The 16,683-nt window shown below is 38.7% G+C and overlaps 3 protein-coding genes across 4 annotated transcripts; 1 reads left to right on the top strand and 2 right to left on the bottom strand.

The window, feature by feature from the left end:
- Nucleotides 1–2,649: 2,649 nt before the first annotated feature.
- LOC133738594 (uncharacterized protein At1g76070) lies at nt 2,650–3,724 on the bottom strand. Its single transcript, XM_062166167.1, has one exon. It carries the CDS (start codon nt 3,655–3,657, stop codon nt 2,860–2,862), a length of 798 nt encoding a protein of 265 aa, XP_062022151.1. The 5' UTR covers nt 3,658–3,724; the 3' UTR covers nt 2,650–2,859.
- Nucleotides 3,725–9,273: 5,549 nt separating this feature from the next.
- LOC133739321 (uncharacterized) lies at nt 9,274–10,504 on the top strand. 2 transcript variants are annotated; one of them, XM_062167068.1, is made up of 3 exons: nt 9,274–9,394; nt 9,737–9,852; nt 10,105–10,504. In XM_062167068.1, the coding sequence occupies exons 2-3, from the start codon at nt 9,747–9,749 to the stop codon at nt 10,248–10,250; spliced, it is 252 nt and encodes an 83-aa protein (XP_062023052.1). In that variant the 5' UTR covers nt 9,274–9,394; nt 9,737–9,746; the 3' UTR covers nt 10,251–10,504. The 2 variants fall into 2 exon arrangements, with proteins under 2 accessions (XP_062023052.1, XP_062023053.1); XM_062167069.1 differs by having other exon boundaries at nt 9,278–9,394; nt 9,733–9,852.
- Nucleotides 10,505–10,633: 129 nt separating this feature from the next.
- LOC133739319 (pentatricopeptide repeat-containing protein At1g20300, mitochondrial) lies at nt 10,634–12,543 on the bottom strand. The gene has a single exon (XM_062167067.1). The coding sequence runs from the start codon at nt 12,441–12,443 to the stop codon at nt 10,845–10,847; it is 1,599 nt and encodes a 532-aa protein (XP_062023051.1). The 5' UTR covers nt 12,444–12,543; the 3' UTR covers nt 10,634–10,844.
- Between the last annotated feature and the right edge of the window lie 4,140 nt (nt 12,544–16,683).

Here is a 16,683-nt window from a genome sequence, read left to right as displayed (position 1 = left end):
CCACAGGTGTGATCAATTGCACAGCAGGAGCAATGTAATTCCCTTGCATACCAATTTTTAAATTATTCCAGATACTAGTTAGTTTATCTATATCTATCTATCTAGCTAGCTTAATTGTTCTTGTTATTCTTCTGTTCTGGTCCTTAACTTCGTTTTTTTTTCTTTTTTTTTACCTCTAGTAGTATGCAATTCCAGCTGAAAATTATCTGATGTCCATTTTTAGGAACCCGGTTGCTTAGATTAGAACTTGAGATGCCCTTGTAGTAGTCTCCTTAATTTCGCTGTTTTTATTATAGGTTTTTACCCTCAGTTTTCCTTCTGCTTTTGTTTAGATGTTTTTTTTTCAATGTTTCTTTATACTTAAGGATGACCAATGGAGGTGCCAACGTAACTGAACCGAGTTTGGGCAATGACAAGCATGTTCCTCTGGCTTAGAAGGTACTCGTCTTCATTTTTCATTTTATTGTGTTTTTAGACCCAAATTTTAGATTCATCGCTTCTAAAAATTGCATGTGTTGTGTGCTTAGATTAATGTCTTCGATGAATGGTTTTGTAGAAACTTAGGCCACGTTTGGTTGGCGGAAATGAAGCATCAGGAAAGGAAACTTGTTCCTTTCCTGCGTTTGGGATGCAAAAGGAAAGGAAATCGTTTCCTGAAGGAAGGGAAAATAAGGAGGAAAGTGGTTCCTTCCAAATCTCAAAGGAATCACTTTCCTCTTTCCTTGCATTTATTACTCACAACATATTATTTTATTACATTATTTACAAATTTTTTAACAACTTTCCTGATAACTTTCCTTACGTTACCAAACATTGGAATGGAAAGTTATTGGGAAATTTCATTTCCCTTCCCATGGGAAAGACAAAGGAATTACTTTCCTTTCCGTGAACCAAACGAGGCCTATGGTACTTGTAAGTAACAAGGAGTTGTGAGTTATAATCTGGAAGTAGCTTGATTTTGGACATGATGGATCAGCTTTCAAACAAGCAGAAGAGCAGTAAGGCATGAAAGTACAGCTGTGGCTATTCTTGCCTTCTTGGGGTGACCATATGGTGGTTCAATCTTACTTTCAGTTCCGTATCTAGTTAATTTTCTGTGTCTTCAAAACAGTTCTCAATGCGTCAAACATCAACCTTGAAGGCTTCAACCACATAGTAGCATTCTCCGTTCCCGTAATGTAACACATATTTGATGAAAATGTCATCTATGAGAGAATTTAGAAAATAATTTGGTCACTGGCAAAGTGGCAATGCTGTTATGGAGTTTCTGTAGAACTATCGATAAAAGGTTTACTGCAGTTTATTGTTACAATGAGCCTACGGGCCAAAGCATTATCCACCCGATTATAAGAATGTCTCGTATAGTTATGGATTCAGTCAAAGTTCGTCAGCTACGTTAATTGCAAAGACGACCAGATCTCACGGTTTTCAAATTTGCCGTGCTTGAGTTATCTATGCTTCTGTGTTCTTATTCAAATTGTTTAACAGGAATTTTATTTTGTTTATGGCTTTGCTTACCCTTCAATATAGCTCTTTGTTGAAATTTTAGGCTGCAACTGCCAGCCCCCATCTTTACACTTCTAGTCAACGAGATTTTTTATGTAATTAATCCAGGTCAAATTGTGGTTACATTGGAAATGTGAGTAAATGTTCTTAACTAAATAAAAGGCATAATCAGCATATATAAAGGTTCCATTCCAAGAAGTGGTATTAGAAACATACAACAGTGTATTTGCACTACTTAGTAGAATTATAAATTAATAACATTCATGAACTTCAAAGGAATTGTAGTAACATCAGCCCGCAACTTTTGCCCATCTCGAATTGTTCTGGCGGTGGTTTGTTGCAAGCCTATAACCAGTGTTAGAGCAACTCTTTCTTTAAGCAACATTTTCTTAGGGAAATTAGGACCGAGACTGTCTTACGCAAATGATACGAAAATAATCATTCTGTTCTTACATAAAATCTGAGGGGATTCTGTGGACCAATTCAACCAACTTGCGGACGTTTAAATATTTCATGATGTTGGTTAACACGCAGGATTGTTCGACCGACCAATAAAGATCTATTGAAAAAGTATATTTTTAGTGAGAAAAAATGAAGATTATTTTTACGGTTTTGATTTTTTGAAATACAATCCCAATTCCTAAAATCAATGTACCAATAGAAAACAACACTTCCTACGGTATTGAAATCTCATGAGCAAAGATATTTTGTCGTGTCGTTGTTGTTATATTAGTGCTCATACCGGCATACATCTACTTGACAGATCATTTCTTATCTCGAATTAATCTTGCAATAATTTGGAATTGACAGGGCAACCGCCAATTAATCAAATCTCACAACTACATTTATTCAGAATTATGACAGCTGGCTTTCTGGTGTGACTTTTTTTTTTGGTCAAATGCTTTCTGGTGTGACTGGAAACTGGAAATCTACTTTAAATATATACATACGTATAGGTTAATTTCCTTCGATTATAATGGTCAACTTCCTGTAATAGTTACCTAGCTTTAGCTAGAAAACAAAAGGCAAAACAGAGTGCTACTACTTATTTGTCGGCTGTGACAATATTCTTTTGGATCTGCATTCTCACTTAATTCGAAAACAAATTCAACCTATAAGTTAAAATAAAGAAGAAAGCAATAATTCAGTGAATCATGAAGAACCCTAAGTGAATCTCTTTAATTACATTGTGTCTTGTATGAAGATATATAACCCATCAAGCTGCGCACCAATTACAGTTGCTTAATCCAAATCCTGATCACCTAAAGAATTTGAAACCAAAAGGAAAACCCAAGTCCATATGAAGAATCCTGTACCTAAAAAGAAAAATTGAATCAAGAAATTGATGATGTATCAATTTGCTTTAACCATGGGCTTCAATTGTAGAGGACTAGGCGGAGCCATGGTTCTTCTCTTCCATAGATTGATCTCTTTCCTTGGCTGCAACTCCATGTTACCTCCCGGCGACCCACCGACCGTCAACGGCGCCGAGAAAGCGATTCCGGTATACTCACGCTCGTGATCTTCGTGATCACCATATTCTCTATCTTCATCCGAATGATAATTCCGGTTGTTATCGTCATCGTGACGTGGTGCCACCCTGGCCTGCGGCGCTTGCCAATCGAAGTTGGCAAAAGCCTGCCCTCTTCCGCTCGCAAACCGCCGCATCTGGCTCAACGACGGCGCTCTATCCGGAAGCCCCGCCGCCTTGTTCTTATGCTCATCGCTGTCGGCATCGGATTTTCGACTCGGATTCACACTACTAAACATCCTCCGAAACGCAAACGAGTGCTTCTTTATCTCCCGGGGAGACCACGAAGCTGGCTTTGATTCATCTCTAGGAGGTAAACCGGCGCGTTTTGTCTTCTTGATTTGCTGGTGTTGTTGTTTCTTGTGCTTAATCTGTCCCATGCACGAAACTTTTGGCGATGTGGGTTCGACTTCATCTAAGCTCCCGAAGCTACTGCTTCCGACGTTCCTCGGCTTTCTCCGAGCTTCGTCCGGAATAAGCGGGCCGGAGAACGCTCCCCGGCCGCCATGAGCTTTGTGTTTAGGGCTGTAAGCAGCGCCATGAAAGTAAACCGCAGAGGCAGCTTTGGGTAGGAATTTCAATATCTTGCTTCTGGATTTTCCTTGTTTTTGAAGTTCCATTGAAATATGAATCGTCTTCTAAAGTTGAGTATACAAATTTGCTGAATGGCTTATATAACCTGTACCAGTATATATAAGGGTCTGTCTTATAAGGTATGATCTGACAGCGTCAAGAAAAGGAAAGAAGGGCTGGTCAAACTAGGTGGTGTGACCTAGCTTAACCTTATTTGTTTAGGATTGAGTTAAATAATACAGCTTGCGTTTCCTATAGGTTTCCGGATTTATCTTGCACGTAATTTTTTTGCCCTTTTATTTTGGGTACCTGCACACTGAGCGCTTTAATCAAAGATGCTATATTTGAATTAAACTAATGCTAGCATGTGTATAAGAATTGACTTTGTTGCTGTTTTGTCCATTTATGACTTGTTAAACCCTAAAATCGGTTCAATCATTAAGCATTACACGTAGCTTTTGAAAGATAATGATGAGTTGACAGAGTCATTAGAGGATCAGAGGATGAGTCATGAGATATTCAGATATATAGTAGGTAAAAATTTGGCTTCTAAAAGATTTAATTTGGTTTTATTGTTGGGTGAAGATCAAGAGTTCCTTGGACGTATAGGAATTGTTGGATAAATGGGAAAAAGAAATTGAGGAGGTTAGGTGAATCTTATATTTCCATTTCATGGCTTCAAGAGCAACTCCAATAGCTTTCCCATATTTTGATTTTTCTCTATTTTAGGAAAAAATGAGCTTCTTTTGCTCCAATAGATTCCTTATAACTATCCTTATTTTAGGGATAGTGAGGAAAGAGAAAACCGAATTCCCTAAATTTACAGCAATCTCTAAAATTTTAAAGAAGAATTATGAAGATTTTAGAGATTGCTGTAGAAAATCTGTTGGAGTTGGAGAAGAAAGAAAGGCTAAAACTTTGACATTTGCTTCCTATAATACATAAATTATAGAAAAGCTGTTGGAGTTGCTCTTTAAAGATTCTTGTGTGAATAGTAAAACCTCGTCCATAAAATTTTACATTCATAGATTTTAATCTACTTTGCTTTGGTCCGATACTGGTCAAAACCAATCAGTTTCTAACTTTTCTGGTACAAATAAATGTCCAGACTATTTTTTTTAGGGAAAAATGCACAGTCAGTGTCTGAACACTCTGAGAACAGTCAAAATGATACCTGGACTTATAATTTTTTGTCAACGTAGTACCTACGTCAACTTTTCGTCAAGTTGACCACGTGTGAGGCCCAAAAAGAGAAGTAAATGACTAATATGCCCTCAAATTACTTTTTTATGAAAAAATAATTAATTTAAATGAATAAAATAATTAATTCTTAAAAATGAATTTTATAATTAACAGAAAGAAATAAAGAAATAATTAAAAAAGAAAATTTTCTCTCTCATTCATCATCAGCTACACACAATTGTTCTTCGCGGGGCTTCGTTTATGTTCACTAGCCTCCGAGAATTAGAAGCCGCTCTGCGAATTGCGAACAGTACCGGTGAACCTCTATTTGCTCAGAGATCTTCACACTCACTCAGCCTCTAAATTCTACATGCGTCTCTTACCCAAAACCTCACCTACTTCTGATTAACCGCCGTCTCTGCCGCTAGGGCCTTAGGGTTCTTTATTAGTCTACTTTGGTAGCCAACTAGCGATGAATCCAAATCCATACCAACCTACAGCACCTCCACCTCCCGAGCCTTGAATGCTGCCGCCTAACCCTCCAATGATGCCACCAACGCTCCTATGGTGCCGCCCAACCCTCCGGTGACTAGCACTTTCTGGGAGATCACAATTGTGCGTGTTCAATTCAAGAACTTGCAGGACGCTCTTGGTGGGGTGAGGGGAAGGAGGGAGGAAGCGGAGGATGGAGGCGTACCAGCGGCGGAGGGAGGAGAGGCCTCGAAATCGTCGTCCAGCTTAAGAAGATGAACATGAATGGAGGATGAGGAATGGCCGTGCCAGCTTCTATACTCGAGCAAATGCGCTGCTCAGAAAGAACTTAACTTTCCAGGTCTCTCTCTCTCTTCTTGTTTGGGTTCAAATTTGGTTTTTTTATGAAATGAAAGAGCCTCAAGATTTATGGGTTTGCTTGTTTTTGTGCTTTTCTTTCATTTTGGTACATAAAGATCGATTCTTTGGTTGCTTTTTTTTGTCAAGCTGTTACTTTTCTGGGTCCATTTCATTTGCTAAATTATAGTGATACAAAGATTATGTATTGGTTTAATAACCCAATGTTAAGATTCTTGTTTGGGTTCAAATTTGGTTTTTTATGAAATGAAAGAGCCTCAAGATTTCTGGGTTTGCTTTTTTGTGCTTTTCTTTCATTTTGGTACATAAAGATCGATTCTTTGGTTGCTTTTTTTGTCAAGCTATTACTTTTCTGGGTCCATTTCATTTGCTAAATTATAGTGATACAAAAATTATGTATTGGTTTAATCACCCAATGTTAAGATTCTTGTTTGGATTCAAATTTGGTTTTTTAATGAAATGAAAGAGCCTCAAGATTTCTGGGTTTGCTTGTTTTTGTGCTTTTCTTTCATTTTGGTACATAAAGATCGATTCTTTGGTTGCTTTTTTTGTCAAGCTGTTACTTTTCTGGATCCATTTCAGTTGCTAAATTATAGTGATACAAAGATTATGTATTGGTTTAATCACCCAATGTTAAGATTCTTGTTTGGATTCAAATTTGGTTTTTTATGAAATGAAAGAGCCTCAAGATTTCTGGGTTTGCTTGTTTTTGTGCTTTTCTTTCATTTTGGTACATAAAGATCGATTCTTTGGTTGCTTTTTTTGTCAAGCTATTACTTTTCTGGGTCCATTTCAGTTGCTAAATTATAGTGATACAATGATTATGTATTGGTTTAATCACCCAATGTTAAGATTCGAGTTATGTAATTCTGTATGTTCTTTTATGCAGAAAAGGAATATGAAACAGAATGTTCGGCATGTTTCAGTCCCAATTTTGCCATGTATAATGCTCCTTCTCATCCAAATTTTGGTCAACCATGAACTGGACAAGCCTGAGAATAGGTATGGCTGTGTTTGTGTTGATACTGACGGAGACGGCGAATGTGAGAAAGTTTGTGGATTGGAATACTCAACTGTGGATCAAGGGTTCACTTCTCTTCCAAAATGGGTCTATCCAGCTTAAGAAGATGAACATGAATAAGTTCAAGAACATGAACAATTGCTGGGAATTCTTTTGATTTTTTTTTTTTGCTGGGTTTAAGAAGATGAACATGAAATTCCTAGGTTCAGATACTTATTGGATTGAGATTTTTTTTTTTAGAATGTATTTGATTGCGATCTTGATTAATAGAACAAGAAAAAAAATATATTCAACTTTTATTTTCAATATAATAATTTATTCAGTTTTTATTTTCAATTTTGAATTTATTCACTTTAATGTTTGATGGAGTGAAAAGTCTTTTTTGCCCTCATTTTCAGCCTCACGTGCGTCACATGTGATCAAAATTGACGGAGCCGTGACGGAAAGTTGACGTAGGTACTACATATCAAAGTCCAGGTATCACATTGATATGTTTGAAAGTCAGGTATCATTTTGACAGTCCTCAGAGTGTTCAGACACTGACTGTGCATTTTTAAATGAAGTTTTCCTCTCATGTTTAGCCATTAGAGAAGTGCATGTGGTCAATCAATATTGTAGAAGAAAAGTATACAGTACATTAACTACAGTTACAAACTACAAAGTAGTAAAACATAGGCTACCCGGCGCCCGTCCCAGTAATGCATCCTTTAATTGACTTGTCGATCATAATTTTTGACATTAATACTTTTCCCTACAGGTATAATTACGATCGATGACCAATCCTTGCATGTTAATTTGTTTGGTTGAAAAGGTCATTTATCTGTGTACCTCTTGCATCCGATTGGAAAATCAAGTTAAGATATAGGTTTGCAGTAACCAGCTAGGGTTTGAAAGCTTGAAGTGGTCTCCCCAGGCTCCACCATGTTGAAAATTGAAGAGCATATTAATAAAATTTGGTGAGAAGCGGATGTAATCGTAATTCGTTCTGTTCATATTATAGGAACTAGCAAATTAATGATTCATGGAGTTTTAGGTAGCACTAGTTTGACTTTCCATTGATAAGGTCAAATGCGTATGGCATCCACATCGCATGACATCTATGACGTTGATATATTACCATACGTACACAAGTATACTTACGAGCTAGCTAGATAGCGTCGTTAGTAAGACAGTAAAAAAGACTAGAGAGATTTAATAGTTTAAAATGATTTCACACGTTGTAATTCACGAACAAAAAAAGAAAAAGAAAAAAAAGAAGTGTATATGATAAAATAGACCATTTGAATTAAATAATTGATGCAAGGGCACACGGTTTAGACTTTAGCAACTGGGAAGCAAACTAAGTCAGCAGATAACTGTTAATGTAGAAGTTATTAACCACATGTGGGATGGTCGGTATGAGACTGTGAACTCTATGTTGGACTTTGGTTCAAATCGTTCCCAATTGGATATTATCTATATGACGAACAACAAGTACGTACAATGGGAACTATGAAGCTTCCTCTGCCTACAAATCTTAAATATAAGATGCGAGCCGGGCAACGACCTCCAGCGTTCTAATAATGCTGATGTCTTTGTCTTTTCTTGCTCATCCGATCCCATCATCGTAATTCATCTGCCGCGCCGAAGCTTTATTAGTTCCATTATTTCTATATAAGCATGCGTTTTACATTTTATGTATGAAACTCATATAATTAACTAGGATATTTTGCTTGATTGAAAGTTTGAAACTAACACAAGCACACTGTTCTAACGCTGTACCCGACGTCATGGATCTAGCTGCAGAATTTTTGTATGCACACACATCTATCCATGCAGATTATGCGAGGTTAACTCTAATATATATTCTATCACTTCTACCATACGAATTCACATCGGCAAGAAAAATCTGTAACAAAATAAAGCACAATGAACAGAATCCAAACCTGATGAAGACTAGTAAAGCGCGCAGGCTTAAAAAGAATATTACAAATGTTTCTCTATCACCCTATAAATCAAAGACTACGGCTTTAGAATATAACACAGCGAGATCACTGATTTGTCAAAGTTTTAGTTGTTTTGTTGTTTGTCCTTGAAAGAAAAGGGTTGTGTCATCCCCGTTTGTTTATGTTCCAATTAACATTTTTAGTTAAGGATCACGACTTTAGAAGGACAGTTTTGCGTTTTGGGATAAAAAAAACACTGATTTTCTAGGTTCAGTTGTTTTCTTGTTTGTTCATGTCCTCCGGAAGCTTAAATGATTCTTGATCTCGTTGTAGGCCTTCAAAGGGATGGTAAAGTTTGAGCTACTGTGGGACTTTGCAAGTGATTTCATTCAGGCTCTGTTTGGTTTGTGGAAAGGAAATGAATCATTTTCCTTTCTATTGGGAAAGTGAATCCTGAGGGGGGGGAGGAACCAATTTCCTCCTCCTTTTCCTTTCCTTTGGGTTTGAGAACCAATTTCCCTTCCCTGGCAGTCCCAAACGCAGGAAAGGAAACACGTTCCTTTCCCAATGCCTAGATTCTGGAAAACAAACACGGCCTCAGAGTACACGGCCCATAAACATATATATCTTTTGGGCTCTAGACTAAGGCCCATAAATATCTTAATCTACTAAAAGCCAGCCACCAACTCGGTTGGATCCTTCATAAAAAAAAAAACTCGGTTGGATCCGAAAATCCGAACTGAACTGACATTCCTCTCACCACTAAGCTCCAGCTACCGGTAAAACCCCTCGTCTTTTTGCCTCCAGGTACGCAGATCTTTTAGTTTTAATTTTCTTTAAGTTCAAGTCAATAATAATCCAATTTTCCATTTGTGTTTGCGTTTATACGAACTATGAAGAAACCGTAGGTGTAGGTGTAGAGCTTTAATTTGATGAAATCGATTACTGCGATGTTTCGGAGTTTTCGACTTCCACGATCTGAATTTCATTTCCAAAAGTAACAATCAGCCAACTGAGTGTTTTGTCTTGTATCAAGTTACGAATTGTTTGCTGTATGCATATTACATTTGGAGATGAGGAAGAGGTTATTTGGCTCTGTTGGGGATCAGTGTGTAAGTCTGACATGGTAAATGTGTGTTTTTGAGGAAGAGAGTCGATTATGGCTCTTCCCCTTGATTTGCAGGACTTCCTTCTCCGCGCTCGAGTCTTGAAGCTGTATAGACAAGCACTGAGGGTTACTCGAAGAGCCCCTCTTGAGGCTAGAGGTCAAAATCCTTGCCTAAAGCAATCTGTTTGTTCAATATGATTGTAGTAACGATTTCAAAGGCATTGTTCGTATTCGTTCTATAATGCCGATGTTCAACTTTTTCATACACATACACCTATTATGCGCTTATAATGCCTGTTGAGAGGTGGGAAAAATCATATCATATGTCATTGTGTTGATAGTTCTCAGGAAGGTTATGCTCTTTTGTAAATTTTGAATGCGTTGCCTGAACGGCGGTTGATGTTTACAGGTGAACTAAGAACGACGATTAGACAAGAAATGGAGAATAGCCGAGACTGCAATGACAGGCAGAAGATTCGTTATTTGCTTAGCGAAGGATTAGAGAGGTTAAAACGTCTGGATGAGATGCTTGACATGCAAGGCCATCCTGAGTAAGGAAGAAGAGCTTTGTATTTGTATTCTGTAAGTTGTTGAATTTCTGAATGCTTAATATCCCATTTTGTAGTCACACATTGACTATTGTCTAAATCTTAGGGAGGTCCAAGAACTTGTTCCTCTTTGAAATTTTCATCATGATTAACCATGGAGATAGTGACCCATACTGTACCAAAGTGAGACTATCTAAGTCGCGTCAATTTGTTAATAAATGGTATTTCAAATACATTGCTGGCTGTAGCCAATTTAACCAAGGCTTCTGTATTGGGAATGATTCAATGAATAGAAATGGTCTTTCTACATAGTCCTGTATATGGCTATATGCTTTAACAAAGAACATTTCATGGAGATGGATAGGGTATTATCAACATTCTAAAGATCAGTGATTGCCATTCTAAGCTCAGATATTAAAAAGTTATATCTGCTATGAACGTTTACAGGAATCTCAGATATGTTACAGTGGTTTGAAAAAGAACATCAAAATTGGTGTCCAAGCGTACTAGCATAACAAAAATAAAACCTACACCTGAAATTCATAAAAACAGGAAGAATGTTTCATTACTAATACAAAAGCAAAGCAGCCACTGGTTCATTCTAAACTGCTAATGGGCGAGTAACGAAGCCCCTGTCAACCATTTTTTCCACCAATTCCTCATGCTTCTTCAACTGTCCTGCATTCCTCAACTGCTTCAGAACCATCTCATAAACCGGCATACTTGGTTTTAAGCATTTCTCCTCAATCATCTCCCTACAGAACCTGTAAGCGTTGTTCCAATGCCCCATTGCACAATACATAGAGATTAAGACCTTATACGTATTCACATTAGGCTCCACTTCATTCTCATCCATCTCCTTCTTCAGCTTGAGCACCATATCAGTCGACTTTGACTCCGCAAACATCTGCATTAACACATTGTAGGTCACTGTGTTCGCCTTGCAATCCAAATCCTTCATCTTAGTGTACATCCTGTGAGCACCATTCACATCCTTCAGCTTTGCAATGCACCGAAATATGGGATTGAAAGTCGATGCATTAGGGCTGCAGCCTTTCTTCACCATCAAATTCAGCACCTTAACAGCCTCTTCAACATTCTCATCCTTACAATGACACTCTATAAGAAAATTGTAAGTAATCAAATCCGCATTGCATCCCAACCTCTTCATCTGATTATAAACCTGCAACACCTTTTCGGTTCGTCCAGCCTTCACATGAACTCTCATTAGATTGTTAAAAGTGATCGAGTTGGGATTGCAACCTGCATCAATCATCTCCGCGAAAACATCATGAGCGCGAGTAATCTGTCCACACCTACACAAGGCATCTATCACAATGCTGTAACTATATACATTCGGCTCAATCCCCGCCGCCTTCATCTCCCTAAACACCCTCTCTGCCTCTGATATATTCCCAGCTCTACACCATCCATTAACCAAGCTAGTGTACAGAATCACATCAGCCTCGAATTTATGCTTCAAGCTATCGAAAAACGCCTGCGCTTCACTTGCCCTTCTCTTCTTACAGAGAATCCCAATCACAACCGAGAAAGCAATCCTATCAGGATTGACGCCATACTCCTCCATACGGTTAAACGCGTGCACCGCCTCCGCAGCCAATCCGGCCCTCACGTACCGGCGCACAAGAATCGAGAATGTCTCCACCGTAATTTCAACATTCCGAGCTTTCATCAAGTCGATCACGTGCCAAGCCAAATCGAACTGCCTCACCTTTCCGGCGAGGTCGACCATCTCGTTGTACGGCCCCGGACTGTGCTCGAAGCCGTCGCGTGACGTGGCCCAGTTGAAGAAGGCGAGGGCCTGGAGGACGGGGATGCCGTGGCGGACGCCGCCGCATTTCTCGATGACGCGGCGGACGACGGCCGGAGAAATGGAGGCGGCGGCGGAGAGTTGGGAGAAGTCGGAGGAGAGAGAAGGGATTGTGTAGGTAGGGTTTGGAGGAGTAGGGTTGGGGTCAGCGTTAGGGTTGTTGCGGTGGTGGTCTTTGATTAGGGAGTGGAATGTGTCGGCGATTAGGGTTTCGTCGGTGGCTAAGTTGGGGGCAGTTTGGGAAGTGTCGTCGTCGTCTTGGAGATGAGGCTCTGGAGCTGAAGAGAGAGAAGAGGGATTGAGAATTCGTTGAGAGAGAGGAGAGAGAAAGCGGCGGAGAGGGAGGTTTGATTTGGTTAAGGCGGCCATAGCTGCTGCTGAGTTTCAGTCTTTTCTGAGTTCAAGGGAGAGGCAAAGAGAGAAGACTGAACCGCGAATATTTGCTCCAAACGACTGCGTTTGGTTCTGGAAGAGCCGTAGTAGATGGGCCATTAAGCCCAAACCTGTGTCTTTTTCTCTCTTCTTTTTTGCTAATATCGTTTAAATATTTTTTTTTTATCAAAATCACACGGTATTCTTAAAGGTTTTTTAGGCTTAGACACTAATCTGTGCCAAGAGATTATGTCAAAACTGTTTGTCCTCCCCTAGCCACCAAGAATAGATTGAGATTTATTTTCAATCAGTGTCAGCAGGATTCGAACATCGGTGTGGGGGTGCCACACATGGATACTCTTACTGACTCAACCAATTGTGGTCGTTAATATTGTTTAAATACTTAGTTTGCCATAACAGATTGATTTGTGTAAAGTACTGCCTAGGTTTACCTATTTTTTAGATTTGTGATCAAGCTTTATCTAATTTTTTGGTTTAACTCCGCCTAATCAAAATTGTCAAAAAAGCTGACCAAGCTTTGCTTTAACTCCGCCTAATCAAAAGTTATTTGAGAATGGAGTAAAATTGTCAAGCTTTATCTAATTTTTTGGTTTTGTGATCGAAAAAGTTGACCAAGTTTTGTTTTTAGCTCCGCCGTTGAGTTTAGTTATAGATTAATTGGTTTAGGGAGTCAAAAATTGTATGGACAAGGAGTTAACAAATTTATTTTGCTCATAAACTTAAAATAAGCAATACCAAATGACAATTTTGTTTCTTTGAGTGTCCAAAATACGATTCACCTTCAGGTGACTATGACTATCTACCGTATAAATATTTTAATACATAGCATAAATTTCTAGGAAAATACAATCCCTTAGTTTATTTGCTCAAATCATACTTTGAGCAAGTGATAATCTCATAATATTATGAAATACTAGTGCTCTTTTACAGTTTTACTCAATGAACAGATCAACATGCAAGAGTCTACTCATCAACATATACATATACACATACACAAGTTAAGCTACCAATATATTCAAAACCCTAAAGCCAAACCAATTAGCAACCCCAACTGTAAACCGAGAGGTCTTGTAACACCTAGCAGAGGTTTGAGGCAGGGAGACCCGTTATCCCCCTATTTGTTCCTCATAGGGGCTGAAGGGTTCTCGGCTTTACTTCAACAAAAACAGGAGATGGGACTTTTACCCGGCATTGAGGTTTGTAATGAAGCCCCTGCTGTTAACCATTTATTGTTTGCGGATGATAGTATGCTCTATGCTAACGCTACTTTAGAAGACTGTTATCACATACAAGATGTTATTGAGACTTATGGCAGGGCCTCGGGGCAGTTAGTCAACTTTGATAAGAGTTCGGTAGTTTTCAACAAGAATGTGTCAGAGTACATGAAGGGAGAGGTATCTAGCTATTTGGGAGTGCAGGTGGTGGATTCCCATGAAAAATATTTGGGTTTGCCTACTTATGTTGGGAGGAAGAAGACTTCTACCTTCCAATACATCAAGGATAATTTGGCGAAGAAGTTAGCAAATTGGCAAGGGAAGATGCTGAGTGGGGCTGGAAAAGATATTCTAATCAAGGTTGTAGCTCAAGCTTTGCCTTCTTATGCTATGAGTGTTTTCCAATTAACGAAGAATTTTTGTGATGATCTAGAGCAGATGTGTGCTCGTTTTTGGTGGGGTAGTACTTTAGATAAGAGAAAGATTCACTGGAAAACTTGGAAGGCTTTGTGTAACCCTAAGGAAGAAGGAGGTTTAGGGTTTCGTAGCTTGTCAAATTTCAACAATGCAATGCTTGCAAAACAAGCTTGGAGGGTAGTGAATAACCCCACGAGTTTGGTTGCTCGAATTTTCAAGGCTAAATATTTTCCAGATACTTCTTTTTGGATGACAACTCCTCATGATTCTACTTCTTTCTCGTGGAGAAGCTTGTTTTCCACAAGGGAGTTTCTAAGGCAGAGTTCCTATTGGCAAATTGGCGATGGTAATACTGTTAACATTTGGTCAGACTGTTGGTTGCCTGGTGTACAAGATTTTAAGCCGATGGATAATAGCATTGCTGCTAATGAGGTTCAACAGGTTAGCGATTTAATGCTTCAAGCAGGATTGTGGAATCCTAGTTTGATTCGAAGGCTTTTCCCATTGACAGAGGCTGATGCTATCTTGAGCCTCCCTTTAAGTTCAAGACATGTTGATGACAGAGTTGTGTGGAGACTAGAGAAAAATGGTCGGTTTTCTGTTAAAACAGCTTATCGATTTGATTTTGCTACTTCTAATGCTAGAAGTCCATTCCATTTGTCGGTGGGTGTGGCTTTTTGGAAAAAGCTTTGGAAGGTGAATATACCTAGCTCGGCTAAGATTCATATTTGGAGAGTTTGTCATAACATTTTGCCTTCAATGGAGAGACTAGAGTCAAAAATGGTGGTGCTGGATTCTCAGGTATGTGTTTTGTGTTCATCCGCAATTGAGACAACTTTACATCTTTGCAGAGATTGTCCTTTTACGAAGCAAATACTCCAATCTAATGGAGCTTTGAGTCAGGTGTGTTTTAATCCTCACACTGAGAATTGTGACATCTTAGGATGGTTTAGCTTTTGTGTTCAAGAGCTTTCTTTGATGGATTTGGGTGATTTAATTCATCTACTTTGGGGCGTATGGAAAGAGAGAAATTGTAGAGTTTGGGAGAATAAGAGTCTTCCTGCTTGTGACGTGTTGATTAAGTCTATGGCCATACTACATGCTTTTAGGTTTTATAATCTGAAAATGGGAATTGGTCGCACTGCAAGGTTTGCACGTTGGTCAGCCCCGCCTTTGGGATGGTATAAGATAAATGTTGATGGGTCTTTTGATCACACAACAAGGAGTGATGGTGTTTTGTTATCAGAGACCATCAGGGAGCGTTTTTGGCAGGGGGAGGTCGACCACTACATGGTCTGCTTTCTCCTGAACATGCTAAAGTATTGGCTTGTGATATGGCAGTGCAGTTTGCTGTGGACAATGGCTTTGTTCCAGCTATCATGGAGACGGACGCACAGAGCGTGCAGAGGCAATTAACTAAGTCTGATGGGAGTAATGGTTCCCTGTTGGGTCGCTTGTATGATGATCTTGTTTTGAGGTTGGAGAGCCATTCTAATCTGAAAATTGTTCACATCAGTAGAAATGCAAATAAGGTTGCACACATTATGGCAGCAAGGGCTACTACTGAGCTGCAGAGTTTCTTTTATTTTTCTACTTCCCCTGTTTTCTTATTAGCTGCGTTAGCAGCTGAAACCATTCCTTTGTAATCCTTTAGTTTGCAATAAAGTCTGACTTCTTTTCCCTCAAAAAAAAAAAAATAAATAAAATAAAATAAAATAAAAATTAGCAACCCCAACTCAACACCTATAAACGTTACATGCCTCTATACAAAAATCTGCATAGTTTTTTCATTCTGGTCCTTTAATCAATTTAGTAGCATTGTATGGATCATACTTGGGTAGGTTCAGTAACTCTCCCAGACTCCGGTCAATCCATTGGTGGACTTTCTTAATGACCCACTTATCAATGAAGTCGAAGAATCCCTCATGTGGAATTTCAATATTTCTAACATCTTCATCATCATCCTCTCTCTGTAATACTGTAGTCTTTGGTGCCCAATAAACTCTTTCTCCATTTTTGATCCTTGGCTTCTTCACCTTTACATATTGGTCATACGGACTTTGAGGGAATGGTGGGGGTGGAGTCCTCCATGGCTGCAAGGGTATTAGTTCCTTCAATGAGGTTAAATTCGGAGACTCATCCTTACGAGCCATCTAATTTTTTAAAGAGTGATAGGCTCAAAATTGAAATAAAATGCAATTTTTAGCAACAATATAAGGGATGTGAAGTCGTTGATTATGCAATTCAATAAATATAGTCTTTCTTCTTGATTTAAATTAAATTTTACATGCAATGGACTATTTATAGAATTCCCTGGTTACAAACCAACCCTATTAGGAAAGGATTATGGAGTCTAATGTCTGCATAATTCTAATAGAATTTCACTATATGAGACGTAAAATTATTGTTTTACCAAATCATTATTGGTTTAGGAGAGTAATTTTAGCTACACTCAGCTTTCCTAATAGGACTTGGATAGATTGAGTGGGAGCAAATTAAATTCCATAATATATAAAAATTGTTTTGGGTCAGAAAAAGATTAAAACTTGTCCTGGCCTAACACAAGCCCAACAACACGGTCAATT

Source organism: Rosa rugosa, chromosome 3 (genome assembly GCF_958449725.1).
Source record: "Rosa rugosa chromosome 3, drRosRugo1.1, whole genome shotgun sequence".
NCBI lineage: Eukaryota > Viridiplantae > Streptophyta > Magnoliopsida > Rosales > Rosaceae > Rosa > Rosa rugosa.
This window is presented reverse-complemented; position numbering and strand designations above follow the sequence as displayed.

Coding starts and splice junctions, on each gene's coding strand:
- LOC133738594 (XM_062166167.1), bottom strand. CDS start 3,657: ATGGAACTTCAAAAACAAGGAAAATCCAGAAGCAAGATATTGAAATTC.
- LOC133739319 (XM_062167067.1), bottom strand. CDS start 12,443: ATGGCCGCCTTAACCAAATCAAACCTCCCTCTCCGCCGCTTTCTCTCT.
- LOC133739321 (XM_062167068.1), top strand. CDS start 9,747: ATGGCTCTTCCCCTTGATTTGCAGGACTTCCTTCTCCGCGCTCGAGTC. Junction 9,853..10,104: donor AGCCCCTCTTGAGGCTAGAG/GTCAAAATCCTT, acceptor TGATGTTTACAG/GTGAACTAAGAACGACGATT.